General features: G+C 37.9%; 1 protein-coding gene across 1 annotated transcript in view; it reads left to right on the forward strand.

Annotated features, from left to right (window-relative positions):
* Positions 1 to 12781, forward strand: part of MAN2B2 (mannosidase alpha class 2B member 2) — a 30316-nt gene extending 17535 nt beyond the window's left edge. The window contains exons 8-19 of the mRNA XM_067298250.1: positions 311 to 501; positions 1321 to 1507; positions 2507 to 2640; positions 4791 to 5047; positions 7013 to 7204; positions 8167 to 8419; positions 8511 to 8621; positions 8726 to 8918; positions 9583 to 9735; positions 10105 to 10217; positions 11135 to 11252; positions 12546 to 12781. Of these exons, the coding sequence (XP_067154351.1) occupies positions 311 to 501; positions 1321 to 1507; positions 2507 to 2640; positions 4791 to 5047; positions 7013 to 7204; positions 8167 to 8419; positions 8511 to 8621; positions 8726 to 8918; positions 9583 to 9735; positions 10105 to 10217; positions 11135 to 11252; positions 12546 to 12640 (1997 nt within the window). The 3' untranslated portion in view covers positions 12641 to 12781. The remainder of the gene's footprint in view (positions 1 to 310; positions 502 to 1320; positions 1508 to 2506; positions 2641 to 4790; positions 5048 to 7012; positions 7205 to 8166; positions 8420 to 8510; positions 8622 to 8725; positions 8919 to 9582; positions 9736 to 10104; positions 10218 to 11134; positions 11253 to 12545) is intronic.
* The last annotated feature ends 2880 nt before the right edge of the window (positions 12782 to 15661 follow it).

Raw genomic sequence — 15661 nt, forward strand, 5'->3', positions numbered from 1 at the left:
CTTCTAGAGTTGTCTTGTGCAGGTTGTTAGTGAAGAAATTTCTGCAAACACAGGTTTATTCAGCTGGTAACAGCTTTATATCAACAATCATGTTATTAGGCCCATAGGAAGGACTGTAGGTTTCCAGAGTGCATGTGTGTGACTGCAGTTCTTTGTAGGGCTTGCAACTATTCTATTTGATTGTTATATAAACCCAGAGGTTTCTTTTGATTTATTTAAGAAGTTGTACAGTAGTAGTCCAGTAAATAACAAATAAATAATGGCTGAAATAGTATTTTGACATGCATTGGAACTATTCGACTCTTAATAGAGCCATTTCAAGCATGGACGGGGTTTTATACTTCTCGGAGCATTTTGAAAGGAATCGCAAGGAGAGCAAGCTCACTGCTTTTTGCTGGAGAGTCCTTTTTCACACAGTATGTCCGAAAACACACAGCAAGTTCTATTTGCAAATGTCAAGCCTTAAAGCAACTTCAGAGCCTTAGATGGGCAGTTTCAGAGGTAAAGATTGATATTTTTTCTCATAAAATATTTGTTGTCCAAAGGTAAAGTTTTCCTTTTGCATTTCAGTTAGCATGTCTCCAGCTCGTTTTTGTTTCTTAGAAATAATTTTCTGCTGTGGCAAGTCATAAGTAAAAATAAAGGGATTTAGCAAACAACTGTCCCAAAACAAGACTTAGCCCCTTAGCCTTGCCTCCAAGATATGGCAGATGTTTTCAGCTGGAGAAAGGGCTTACAGTTCCAAACTTGAAGCACATGAAAGTCCTTTTCCTCAATGTTTTATTATCTACAAAATGGTTACAAAACCAAATTGAACCAGCTGAAAACTACTGATAAGCTCCATCTGCAAATTAGAAGAGGAAAGATGGATCTGTTCCTTCAAATTTCAGCTAAGAGATCAGTCTCATGCCAAAAACTGTTTACAGGCCTAAGTGCTTTTGATGGTAGTTAAAAAAAAAAAAAAAAAAAAAAAAAAAAAAGTCTGCTAAATGAATGGCCAGATCTCAGTAGCAGAGGAAAAACCTGTCTTGTTACAGTATTTTTGCAGTATTTGTGATTTTTGTGACTTGTAATTTTTTCCTCTCTAAGTAATTTTAGTAATTTTTAAATACTAAGAAAGGAATATATATAGAAAGAAACCTGTGTGAACCTTGTCTTTGACTGTTTTGCCCTATGTATAGTAATTTGGAACAGCAAACCAAATCTGTGAATATGGTTGCAATACATTATTATTTAAAAAGTTATATGTCTGAGGATTACTGGATCCTGAAGTTGTCATCCAGCTGCATTGTGACCTTTCAAACTACTTTCAATTGCAAGGTCCAGCACCATGATGGTATAACCGGCACAGAGTCTCCCAAGGTGAAGGACATGTACATGGATAACTTGATGTATGGAATGCTCAACGTAAAGAAGCTGATGGCTTCCATAATCTTTGACATGAACAATGCTGAGAAGAATGGAGAGGTCTATTCTTATATTTACAATAAAGACTCAGGAAAACTAGGTACTTCTTAAAACAGCTTTTCTATTTTTCCAGGCTAGCTTGATGGTTATCATGTTTTCTTTCAAGACAGTCAAAATTTTATGTACCACCAAAGTTCTGCAAACTAAGTTCTGTGAACAACAGCTGGAAAATCCTGTTTGCTTTATGAGATCTGCTAAGCTTACAGCAAATTCAGATGAGTTCATGAGTTCTCAGATCTCAAGTATCTGAAACTAGGACCATACAACTATTGTCAGGCAGAGCTCTGTTGCAGTGCAGATGTCAAGCTCAGCTCCCAGATTCTGACCTCAGCTATGTAACAGTGGTGGTGGTGGAGGAGGTGGTGACTGGTGTAATTTCTAAACTAACCCTACTAGGCAACATAATCTTATGCAGTAAGAAGTACAGTCATAGTTAAAAAAAAGTTCTTCTTGTGGTGTACTGTCAGCATATGTAAAAAATGTACCAGAATTTTTGAGGAGTATATTCTAAAGACTGTACATTCCTTTTTCTCTTTACTTTGGGAACTTTTTAAACTCTCAAATACAAATAGTAGTGTCATGAGCTGCACAGCAGATGAGTTTGGTTTTGGGTGTGTGTTTGGTTTTTGGGGGGATTTTTTTCTTTGTTTTTGTTTTTTGTTTTTTTTTTTTTTAGGGCTGTTTTTAGATTAGGCTTCTCATTTGATCTTCTGTGTAACTCTGAAAGTTAATATTGCATGACAATAAGTTGTGGTAAGCTTCTTGTTTTTCACTCAACACTTTTACATTTGACTCGGGTGTCACTTTCTGAATACAGGGTCTCTTTGTATAGAGTAAATAATAAAAAAAATTCTTCTGCTTTATTTTTCTAAGTACTGTAAAATGTATACCTTTTTTCACTCATGATGTTTTACTGCAGGGTTTAATGTTAAAATTTTGTAAGAAGATTGCACCTAGACAGATCTCATACTTTTTAACATCACTTTTTAAAAAAATATATAGTTGTTGTGACTGATGGCTTCTCTGTGTGTATACAAAGGTACTACAGATGTTGACCAATATGTTATTGTCTATAATCCACTGGCATGGAACATCACTACCTTTGTCATGGTTTCTATCAGCCACTCATCAGTCAGTGTATATGATGAACTGGGACATTCTGTACCCGCACAGGTACTTCAAGTTTCTTTCTTTCTCTTACTCTTCTTTCACTTGCCAGTTCTCACTGACTTTATCCTTCATCCTGACAAAGCATGGTAAAACATAGTATTATTGCAGAAAGAAGGATTAGTTCAGACTGGGATTTTCCTAGTCCTCCTTTAAGTGAGTGTTCACATGCCTGTTCTCTCAAACTAGAAAATGCTTTCTTAAGTGTTCTAAAGGGCTCCCTGCGCTTCTTGTGTTTGGTTTGGTTTGTCCTTCCTTGCATGCCTGTTGTGTGCCACCTGGCACTTCTTGTGATTACTTTTCTTTCCATAAAAAAGCTTTGAATAGAGCTTTCTGGATTTATCTCTGCTCTCCAATAGACAATCCCTGTTTGTACAGTTGACAGATTGCCTCCATGTTCTAGGGGAGGAGGAAAGATTTAAGAAATACAGGTTTTGGTTACAAGCCCTAAAGGAGCTGGGACAATCAGCTGCCATGCAGACCCAGCTCATTCTATGTCCTAGTCAAGCTCCGAGACGAGCCCAGCAGTTCTCTGGGAGAGAAGAGGATGGCCTCAAATGCAAGCTAAAGCTAGCCTTCATTAGGAGCATGTGCCATAGACTGTTTCACCTCCCCTGGCCTGTTAATCCTGTAGTAAGGCCTCCTGCATGTAAAGGCCCAAAGAGGTTTGACACATTTCCAAATGCTCCCCTCTGTCCACAAAACACGAAATAGCTTGGGAACTTCGGCCAGCTGGACAGAGTTCCTATTACTAATGCTGTCTGTGGCATATTGCTGTCAAGGGACATCGTAACTGTGATACACAACAGCTATCCCATGTTTCTGCTGTATGCATGGGATGGCATAAGATTCCACGAAAGCTGTCCGTCTCTTGAGTTAGTACATAGTCATACTTACCAGTCAGCCACTTGCCTCCTGGAAGTCCTGTCTTCTGAATTATTTTAGCCTTGTAAGATACAAGTGGAAGATTGAAATGTATTTAAAACATCTGTTCCAGGATTTAGGATGCCCCGAGGTCAAACCGTCATTCTTTATTTAAAAAGACAAAGTTCTGTGTTTCAGAGTTGGTCTGGCCTCATCTCCTTTGCTAGAAGTTACCCATACATGCATATGAACAGTCGCTTCAGCCTAAATGAAACCCATTTACCAGTAATGGGAAGGGGTTCCGTTTTTTTGGTTTCTGTTTTTTTTCCTTCCCAGATGAGCTGTTCAGAAGTGCATTCATATCACATGCTCCTTCCTCTTGACAGAAAGAAATCTTTAGCTCTGAATCCTCATGCAAGTATGTGGTTGAGAGGGACGGAGGGTTGGCGAGTTTTCAGCGTTCTTCTGTACCACATGCGTGAGTTGTGTAGGAAGGGAGGGAGTAGGAGTAGGCCCTGTTAATACTACTAAGGTGGGGAGGTCTGCAGTTTGAGTAATTAGACCTATGCCACAGTGTGAAGGTACAAATGGCTTGCTTTAAATAATTTCTGGTTAGTGGTAACTAACTTCTTTGTCCATGTAATCTATACAGTATTTATCTAGTCCCATTTTCTTTCCCCAAAGTATTACCAAGTTATATAACACTAAAGGGAAATGTACATGCAATTGAAAAATGATAAAAGTGTTGTTTACAGTATTTTGATGCTAAATATCTATGGTATTTTGTTTACTACTTAAAATATTCCACCTCATTCTCCTTCTGTCTTGACTTAAGGTGAGGGCATGCCTTTGTGCTTCTTCCTCTTGCCACTGTTTTTTCTCATACTAGTCGCCTCTCTGATGCTTCAGTCTGTCTTCCATCATTTAACTGATTAGTTTCGTTTGTGATTATTTCCACTCATACATGCATTTTGGAATGTGATCGTAAATCAACATCTGTGATTTCGTGTTCACTCAGAGGTCATTAAAATAAGATCTGCCTTCACCTTTGCTAACACTTAGCGACCCTCTCTCCTTCACTAGAATGGCTAATTTTAATTTGAAGTCACTAAACTCCCAGAAAAAGTAGTACAAATCCACATTATAATTAAGAAGTACAAGAACGGTTTGTTTAGAAATTTCTCTTTGAAGAAGCTAATTTTAGTAATTTAGGGCTTGGAACACATGAAGACAAGTGCCTTGCCAGTTAATTCTATCTGTAATGAAGTGTTGTTGTGTGTGTTAACTTACAGATTCAAAGCTCAGCAGAGTCCTATTTTACCTATGATCTGTATATTCTAGTTGCAATAAGTGGTCTGAGCTACAGAAAATACAATATTAAGCCTTCGCTTGGTAAGCAATCTGCATTTATTGGAAGATCAGTTAAATACAAGCAAAAAGACATAAGCCGTGCATGCCAACAAAGTCAACGGTTGCTTCCAGTGGTTAACAACTGCTACCAGGTCATGTTTGACCAAGACACTAATCTAATGCACAGCATTACAGAGAGGTGAGGTTTCCTGCCTTTTCTAATAACATAACACATTCTGTAAAACCCTTTATAAAAGTAAGTCCAAATACTGTATCACGTTTCTTTAATTCTGAGATTTACAATTACTCTTTTCATCTCCAGTTCATGTGTTGATACTGTCTACAGAAAGGAGGACACTGTCATAGAAAGTATGCCATATTATTACTATAATGTTGTTGCCCTGTTTAATCATGTAGTCAGTATAAGCCTATATATTAACTAGTATATCCAAACTTCAGCAGAACCTTGTTCTACTTCAGAACTAAAAAGGGGTATGAATGTGTGTTTGTATTAAAAATAACTAAGAACACACAGTACAGTTACACAATGAGCCTTAAGTGATAAAGCAAGAGCTTTCTCCTGCTAATCAGTTGAACTTTGTGGATCCTCTATCACTATTTCCATGGTAGGAAACTAAAAAACTTTTTGAAAGAAAGCAAATGTTCCTTTTGATTAGGCAAATAGAACAATCAAGGTTGAGGTGAGTTTTGGGGTTTGCAGATCATCTTCCTTGACTGATATGAATTGACCCAGTTCCTTCAGCTTCAGTGGAGCTGTGCAGTTTTTTGCCAGTTCAGGGTTCAGATTATCTCAGCCAGATACTGATAGCAGATCCAAGATCTCTTTCACATTGATCCAGTGACTACCAGACCTCTTTGACTTTTGTGTTTGTAATTCTGCCTCTCAGAAGTGAGAATTTGTCCAGTATAGTTAGAAATTAGCTTTAAAACTATAGATGGCTCTGAACTGACAGTGCAGGAGTAAGTACTTTCTCTAAGTGTTTCCAGATTCTAACTGATTCTAGATCCCAGTTTTACACTTTGAACATTCCTCTATAATGAGGAAGAGCAAAAATCCAGATTCAAATCCCATTTTTATCCATTTTGTTCTGGTAGGCAGCCAGAGTTGGAATTGATCACATAGGAGAAACAGGCGCTCTTTTCCTTCACAAGCCCTCAGGTAACCCCAGAATGTTTGGGTTTCAGCAAGTTTGCTTTGGAATAATGGGAAAGAGTGGACTAGCAGGTCAGAACGGGGGAAAAGGTTTACAAAAAATAAAATAAAATTGGGAGCTTTGACCCTGAAGCCTTATAAGGTTTAGCTGCAACAGGTAAAATTCCTAGGTCCTGCTCCTCTGCTGGAAATACCCATAACAGGAACAGTGAAAAAGACTTGGGAGTGTTTTGCTTCTCAGTCATTATGGTCTGTATATTAACACTAGCTAAAACTTGGCAGTTTAAACTCATATGCCATACTGAATTGGAATATCTAAGAAGCAAAACTTCCTGTTTTGCCAGCAAGACTATTGGAGCTATAATCTCCAATAGAACAGTAGAGTAGATAGCTGAGGGCAGTAGCATCTCAAGTTACTTTCAGATGACTCTCCAAAGAGTGTGAAATGGAGTCCTGAATAGCTTGATTGTAAGTAAGCTTCATGGTGAAAGGAGACAGAGTAGATAACAAGTGTGTGTTTTGCTACCCTGTTGCCATTATATTCTCATTACCAAAGTTGAATGTGGAAATTTGCATCGTACTAGTTTACCTAGCTACAAAATTGTTTAAACAAACCTGATTATTAATAATGTTGTGATATGCCTAATTTTTGTGCAGGGGGCCAATCTTTGATCCAAGAGCAACTTGCTTTTGCATCAAAACAATGTGCTAATGTGAATGTGGTTTATATTTTAAGATATTTCTTTTTTATGAAAATATAAAGTGACATGGAAATTCCATTTGTTTACATACTGACAAACGTCTTAACCGGAAGCACTTTCGTTCTCTGCTGTCCTCATTTGCTGAGTCTTATAAAATCAGTTATTCAATCTGAGGAAACGGATTTTTCTTACGTTCCCAGCCTCATTCCTATTGCAGTTCAGCTTTGCAACTATTATGTACAAAATGTGTTTGTAGGTGATAAAGCTTTTCTCCTTTGTGAATTCACAGGGAGACTAACCAGACTGTCCAGCTGACCCAGGAGTTCCTTGAGTACCATGTGAATGGAGATGTGAAGAAAGGACCCATTTCAGATAACTACTTATTTGCCCCAAACGCTTCAGCTGTTCCAGTATCAAAAGCAGTGGGATTGGAAGTGGTTTCTGGAAACTTAGTGACAGAGATACGCCAGTATTTCTACAGGTACAGCACTGGTACAAGTTCACTTCACTTGTATGTTCACTTCTCTGTACGCATATGTGAAAGTAATTCTGTATAGTTATTCCTAAACAGTGAACTCTGCACTGTTTAGGTCTTAAAAGATCTAGTATGCAGCTGGTAAAGGTAATGCTGAGGAAGCACTTCTTTTAATAGAGCATGTTATAGAGGGAGGGAGGTGCAAATTGTTTGGAGTTGCTTTTTTTGGTTTGGTTTATAATGTAGCTTCTGTTAAGATTCTCTTTTCATGCAGTTCAATGAAAATTGCAGCTAACATCTCCATGTGGGTGGAATTTAGACATGACGGTTCATTTTTTGACCTGTAGATATCTTTTGTATAAAAAGTGAATTAGTTGATGACAAAAAGGAGAAATTAATCCTATACAAAGATGCTCAGAGGCTTGATGAGCTAGCTGCTTTTCTCTGTTACTCAGTTTATAACTTCCCCACCATCTTCCCCACCACACAGTTATTTGAGTGAAGTCTTTTGGTTTAACTTAAAGTTGCATTGCACAACAATGGTAGTTGAGCACAGGGGAATTTTTGCATCAAAATTAACGTTCTCCAAGTTGGAAAAATACATAGATGGAACAGCATGTCTTTTGTAGAGTGTAAATATGTTATTAGGAAGCCATAATTATTTTTAAACTTTGTTGTTAATTTTGCGAAAAATGGAGAGCCTCACTAATCAAAGTGGTCATCTTTACACTTGCAGCACCAAAGAAAATTGTAGAATATCATTTACTCTAGCTGAATATCTGTACATTTGAAAATTAATTTCACTAATTACATGAAATAGAATATAGACAATGTTGTGTACATGTGTGTGTACATCATGAATAATGTGTACATGTGTGTGTACATCATGAATAATGTGCAAGTCTTGACGTAACAGATCTAGTGTTCCAATTGCTAAACTGTGCATATCTTTCCTCTCATTTTTATAGTAATGTGACTGCTCAGGAATACATATACGTAGTGTATACCAGGATGTATACGGTACCAGAAGGCTATGATGGAAAGTTGCTTTGCCACAGGATAGAGCAAGAATACAGCACTGGGCCTTTGGAACTAAATCGTGAGGCAATTCTGAGAACAAGCACAAATTTGAACACTAGACAGCTACTCTACACTGACAGCAATGGATATCAGATTCAGAAAAGACCATTCAAGGCATATGTGAATAACACAGTGGCTCGGGTAGGCACAAAAGCATAATCCAAAGTCAAGTGTGTTATGTTCATCTCTATTACTTTTAATTTTGGCACTGCGTGACTTACTGTGTTTTCAGAACTATTATCCTATGGTCCAGACTGCCTATATTGAAGATGATAGCGCAAGGTTGGTGCTGCTTGCAGAAAGAGCTCATGGTGTCTCGAGTCAAGGAAATGGCCAAGTGGAGGTAGCAAATGAATATTTTTTTTCAAGAGAGAATAATTTCAGGACTGCTGCTGCTGTGAGCAAAGCATGATGGCTGATTACTGTTGTGACATTTACCTAATACAGGTGATGCTTCACAGGAGACTATGGAACAACCTTGAGTGGGACCTGAATTACAATCTCACTTTGAATGACTCTTCAGTGGTTCGTCCTGTGTTTTGGCTTATTTTAGGAACCAAGAGTGTCACCAGTACATTGTATCGGACAAGTGGGCTGGCATTAGAACACAGACCAGTTGTTATGTTTGGAGCATTATCAGGTAACTCATTCTATCTCCTCTCCTATTTTTAGCATCTGAAGGGCCTATTTATTTTGTTTGTATTTATGTTAGGTTTATAAATGCAGACTTTAAGCTTTCTCTGTTTGGGGAAGTTAGTATACAGTGAGCTGGGAGGCAGATTTAGAGTCCTCCGATTAGTTTGCATTAATTTCCAACATGGATGTTGTCCATGTTGTGTATGTGTATGAAATGTTTCTCTTGTTATGCAGTTATCTCTACTTTCAGAGGAGAAAAAGTTTTAAAGCATCTAACAAGAACAAAACATCCACATAGGGAATTAGTAGAAAGTAGCTAGTGCACCCTATATTGACTTCCTGGATGCTGAGTCCTTAAAAGAATAATTCTAAACAAGGTTATTAAAACTATTTGTTTGATTTATTAACCAAAACTGAAGACCAGTAGTGGAATAGCAACTTCAAGTTGCAATGAAGTCTGCTTTATGGGAAAACTCTAATACACTTCCCTGGCAGTTAAAGTCATGCTCTTTTCTGCTTTGTATCTCAGAAGGCCTCAGAGGAGAAAGCATAGCATCTGCTTTGGATCTGCCTTGGCAGAAAACGCAGGAATCTTTTTACCCCTCCACTGTACCCTAGCCAGGCTTGTGTGCATGATAAGTGTTTGCTTTGTTTCATTTTGTATGAAGGAGATAAACCAAAGCTGACCAGACAGCTTCAGCTGAATTCAGTCCACAGTTTGCCTGTAACTGTCCCGCCTAATCTTCATCTCCAGACTCTGAGCATTCCAGGGTGGAAATACAGCTCTAATCACACAGAGCAGATCCACAGTGTTCACATGGGTAGGTACTATCGGAAGCATAGCTGGATGTTCCACTTTAAAAATCTGGCTTTCTTTTCTTTCTGTCTCCCGTGACTAGTAGTTTTATTTATTCAAAGTGTTAAAGTCCTCTATCAGGACAGTTAATTGTATTGCATGATTGGTCTACTCAAATAGTAATATTTTCTCCTGCTTGAGTTAATATTGTAGTTAGTGTCATGTCCTGTTAACAATGGGAGCTGCATATTTGCTTTTAGTGCCCTTGCTAATCTTCAAAGATGGGAATTTAGTTCAAAACAAATGATGAGTGTAAAGCTCAAAAAAATCATGTTTTAAAATTGTTTTTATTTTTTAAGCAAGAAAATGTTTGTGTTTTGTTTTTCTCCTAAAGGTAAACAAAAGCAAGCTGATGCAGACTTCAGTCGTGTCCTGCTAAGAATTAGGCACCTGTATGAAGTGGGAGAAGATCCTGTGCTGTCTCAACCTGTAATAGTGAATTTGAAGGTAAAACTAATCCTTCAAGACAGAATAACACTTAGGGTGTCTTTGCTTCAGAGAAAACTGGTTCTGGAATGAAACTCCAGACACCACAAAAGGTAGATATGAAAACTCCAGACACCACAAAAGGTAGATATGAAAATACTAGTAAAACTTTAACTTCAAAAGGAGGCAAATCTTATATTTCCTCAGCTTTCCTCCAAAGAAGCCATTATTTCAGATGCAGCTACCATAGGCACAGTATGAAAATTTGCATAAATATCTGTAAAACTGTTTCCATTGGGGTCAATTGGTCCATTGGTTATTTAACACTTCCTGCAGTACCTTAACCAGTGCAGAGTGAGAGTCTGTTTTGCTGTTTCTTTAGTTATTGCAAGTTATACCTGTAGTTAATGAAATGTGGATGGGATTAAAGGAAATAAACTTTTCTTTTCTCCTTAGTTTTTCTGTGAGTTGATGGAACTTTGGTCACTTCCATTGTGTACTATGTATTTTCAGTTTCTTGTTTTATCTTTCATACAGTAGCAGGTTATTTTATAATATGTGGCAGGTATATATTCTAAAATATGAAATTTAGAATATGAAAGTGTGATTGTGATGGTGGAAACATGGGGAACGAGATGGGGGTTTCTGTTTTGTTTGAAGAAAGTGCAGTGAGTTTCATTTTTCAGATGGAGAGACTAGTAGGCTCTGAACTCTGCTGCAACAGAGTAAGCTCTCAACAGCTCAGCTGCTTAAGTGAAACCTGGTGTGTCTGTAGTTGCCTTTGTGTTGCCTGAACTAGAGCATCTTCTAAAGTCTTTACTGCTCCAATTAATAGATCAGTGCTATAGATGGTCTATCTGCATACCTGGCCAGCAGGTGTAGCACTGTTTATCTCTGAATAAACTGTGATTTGATTACTTTTTGCTTTTTATTCACAGTCTTTGCTGAAGGGATTAGGATCAGTGATGCTAGTGGAAGAGCGATCACTCACAGGTACCTGGGATGTAAACACTTTGAAACGATGGAAGTGGAAGACTGCACAATACCCAAGCAAAGGTAGGTGAACAAGGTGAAGTCTGTATTGTTGTTTACTGTTGAAGATCAATGAATAGTCTAATTCAGGATATAGAAATGCCTGCAAAAGTAAAAATGTGGTGGTGTTCTATATGACAGACTGGGCTCTAGCACAGCCTGCAAGCAGTAGCATTTAGAAAAGATTTGCTGCAAGTAATAAGACTGCTGCATTTCTCTGGATGATTTACTTTCCCTAGAAGTGTCAAAAAGCTTGAAATCTTTCTGGAGTTAACTTTGTCCAGATAAAAGTGGCAAAACTATGAATTCACACTTGTGACACAGATTGATTTTGTTAGCTGCTGATGAGTTGTATTAATCTAAGCTTAAGCCTGTATCCAGAAAAACAGGACAGCTGGAGTTAAAAATCCCCACTGTAATCAGCTTAAAGGACTCTATAGATAGGATTCAAGTTAAGGCTCACAGTCAAGTCAAATGCTGTGGGTGACCTAATTTCATTTCTCAGTCCAGTTACTTGCTTGGACATTGTCCTTACTGTCACTTCCATCCATATATGTGCCTTTTTTGTAAAAAGTTTGCAGAGATTTTGGCCTGGGCTAGCTGAGAGTTTAGTGCTCTACCTGACCTGCAGCTAGGAACCTGTGTGCTTTAAAAGATATGGGCATAACTGTGGTCTGGTGGAGGGAAAGCACTGGAAAACAATGAATGCATCTTCCCCTAATTCACTTGGAAATGGTCATTGTAGCTTATGTACTACCTCACTGAGAACTACAACATGCCTCCAGAAATCCTAGAAGCGTACATGAGTGAATGTAACATCAGTGTGGATAAAGTAATTGAGGTACATGTTTGTGTTGTGTTGATTACATCTAACCTTCTAGGTTAACCTAGTTCAGAGCTATGTGCTGGCACTCTACCAACTTTTCAGTAACGTTTAAAACCAGAACATGGTGCTGCACAAGAGTGGTAAGGAAAAGCATCTATAAAGCAAGTAATTTAAAGGCCACAGAATAGAGAGGAAACTATTTCATAGGCTGTGGAACAGTTGTGTTACTAGTTACTCATGACGAAGAAAAGATGTACGACTAGGGAGTTGCTCACATTTGCTGCATGAGTCAGTGCATGAAAAGTAGGTTGTTGTGTATTTTAATATCATGAATGAGTGCATCTTAAGCGCCATGCTTCTGTAGTTTTAAGAAGAATCTGCTCAAACACTAGCTTAAGGGATAGATGGGTTCAAAACATTGAGATGGAAGAATATGTACGTTTGACTATGCTTCTTTTTCAATAAATTACGTACGTTTTTGTTTTTTACAGGATTCTACAATAACACAGAGATCTCAGAAAACTGTATAGTAACTGTTCATCCAAGGGAGATAAGGACTTTTTTTGTATACTTTCAAGATCAATAAAGTTTGGCATTGTATTTCAAGAGTGAATATTTAATAGGTTCCAATATTTGAAGACATGAACGATCTCGAAAAAACATTCTACTGCTGTTAATGAAAGGAACAGTCATTTTGGAATAAACTTTAAATTTGATTAAACTTTTAGCCTGAATTGTGGATATTTTTGGTTAATTATTTACAACTCAGTTTTTCCGAAACATGCTACATTTGAAAATACAAAAATGACCTTGGTGTTGCAGTACAAACGTACTGAACATTTTCATGTTTGCTGTGGGTGATTTTAAAGTGATTATTTCTATGATGCTTCATTGTGGAGCACTGATGAAGTCGTATTAGTCCTCTAGTCTTGAATTGTCTTTCTAATGATGGCAATCTCAAGAGTCTTTTCTCAGGGTCTTTTATTGTTAGAGGAGATGACTTCCAAATCACAGCGTAGTAATTTGCCAAATGACATTCTTTTCTGTGTGGAAAGAGGTAAGCCTTGTCGAGCTATTTTGTCCTCTGGGCAACAACTGTAAAATTTCTGCTTTGCTGCAAACTGAAATTGAATGTAGTGTTTGTATTTCTTTGCATTGTTAAGTTCATTTAAACTGTGTCTCTTAAGATTCAGAACTGGTTGGCTCTGCTTTGCCTTCTTAGTCTTTTGTTCTGGGTAAACTGGAGCTAGGCTGTAGACAGAAGAAGGTTTATTGCCACGTGGCCAGCGACTAACTCATCACGTAACTTGAAGCAGATACACCATTCTCATGCTGCAGTTATCGCACTTTAAATTTTCCTACTTGCCAGGCTCACAGAATATGGAGGAAATACTTCCTTAACATGAAGTACAAGTTAATAATGAAGGACTGTGTTTAGGGTTAAACTGGTGGTAGGTGCAAATTCTAAGCAGATCTAATTGAGCAACAACTAAAGGAAGCATGGGCAGTGGCTAGCTTTTCTAATAGCTAGTACCTTTTTGTGTTAAAAAGAAAAGTTGTGTTTTTCCTTTCTTCTGCTCAGCTTTAATCAAAGTGAAGCTGTAGAATCTGATTCTGTTCACATGTCGTTGGACATCTCTATTTTGGAGATATTCGAAAGTCGTCTGGACACAGTGCTGGGCAAGGTGCTCTTGGTGACCCTACTTGAGCAGAGGGGTTGGACTAGATGATCTCCAGTGGTCCCTTCCAACCTCAACCATTCTGTGATTCTGTTATTTTAATTAATCCCATAAAAATGCACATGACTCAGATGAGTCGGGTCTGTCACTTTTACTGCAGTGGTAATGCTGAATTGTGCTTGGTGCAACACTGTGCAAAACGCCATATTTCTGGCCAATGCAATATAAAACAGAGAGGAAATATATGGGTTTAAAAGAGAAAAATAAGTGCCCTATCATTTAACAAGTCCAGATCTAGATTTATGTAAAAGTGGCATTTTAGTATGGCAATTGTTCTGATGTAATTCAGCTGCTCAGCCATAATTTCCCCCATGTGGAGACACTATTCAACAACAAATAAAACAGAGTAAAAAGGACTCTCCAGAATAGCTATTGCAAAACAGCTTTGCTGGGAGAACTGCACTGGTCAGTTTTTCCATGTAGACAGGCTGTGTATACTAACTGGTTGCATCTCGTTAAAATCTCCACAGAAACTGCCATTTTCAGTTATTGGGTGAAGAAAGATAATTTCATATTTTGCATTGGTTATTTTTTATCTGTGGCTGTAAATAATTAGTGTTACACCCATCTGCCCTGCCCTGGTGCATCAAAAAATATTCTTCTGCAACATTAAGCTCATAGGGGAAGCATATAGCCCTGTAACTGGGATTGCTGCAGTAAAGCACGGTGAAAGCTATTTTTGTTTTGTGCATGTATTTGGAAAATGAAATGTGTTCGGCTGAGTCATGTTCCTTACTTAAACATCTCTTCTCATTCCCTGCTTGGATACACCATCTTGTATAATGGATATACTGAGTAGTAGGTTACACAGTGGTATGATTTCACTGTATTTTTGTGACCAAAGTGGTATTCACTAAATATAAATGTTGGTAACAGAAAGTCATGCTGGTAGATTATAAAAATTGATTCTGCATCTTCAGTGGGCAAATTCCATGGCCAATCCTGTTCAAGAGCAGTACAGGATGCTGCAGCTGTTAACTCGGCACTGCTTTTGCAGAGGTCAGGTTGATATGGTTTTGGTAGGCTGTGTTAGAATGAATTCTGTAAAAACTTCCTTTTTGCAGGATAATATAAGCAGGAATACCTCATTACCAGCTGGTTTATGAGATTGTGTTTTTTTTTTTTTTAACTTCAATTTACAGAGACTTTTTGATTTAAAACATATATAATATGGAATTATTTCAGTGCAATTTGCCATCAGGGAATAATTTGCCAGAGTCAAATCTAATATTGTACCAGAGGCATCCAGGAAGGTGGTCTATTAAAAGGATGGCATTCCTGCTAGAAGATGATGTTATTGCACACTTTTTGTTTTTTTCCTAGGAAATCTCAGTCCAAGCAAACAGAAGCCTGCAGGCATTCAAATATCTGTAGAGTAATTATCTTTTGGCAATTATCCTTTTTCTTCCCTCATATGTATCAAGATAGGAAAAATATTGCAGTGCTATGTCAGGACTTCATAGATATAAGGCCATTCTCTACTTAAGCTCTACTTCAAACTGTACATCAGGTAAGATACCCAAAGAAAGAAGGGTGGGTGTGATGTTATAAGCTGAGGAAAAAGTCGTGCATGCAAGCAGCCTATTTGTGTTATGGTAAATATACTTTGTTTTTAATTTTGGCTGGAGTTAAGGGGAATAGCAGTTGTAGACCAGAAGAGCTGGGAGGAGACAGCAGAGCAGTTGGGTGGTGAGGAAGGAGAGGATGTGAAGAGCAGTCAGGATGAACCTGCTATGGGAAGTCTGAAGTTCAGACTGTTCTGAAAACAGCTTATTTTATCCACAGCTCCTAGTTGCAGAACCTCCAAGATACTTCTCTTCTGGGTCTGGCAGAAGATCAGTTTGTTTGTCCTGGTAAGCTGAAGCTAT

Source organism: Apteryx mantelli, chromosome 5 (assembly GCF_036417845.1).
Source record: "Apteryx mantelli isolate bAptMan1 chromosome 5, bAptMan1.hap1, whole genome shotgun sequence".
Taxonomy (NCBI): domain Eukaryota; kingdom Metazoa; phylum Chordata; class Aves; order Apterygiformes; family Apterygidae; genus Apteryx; species Apteryx mantelli.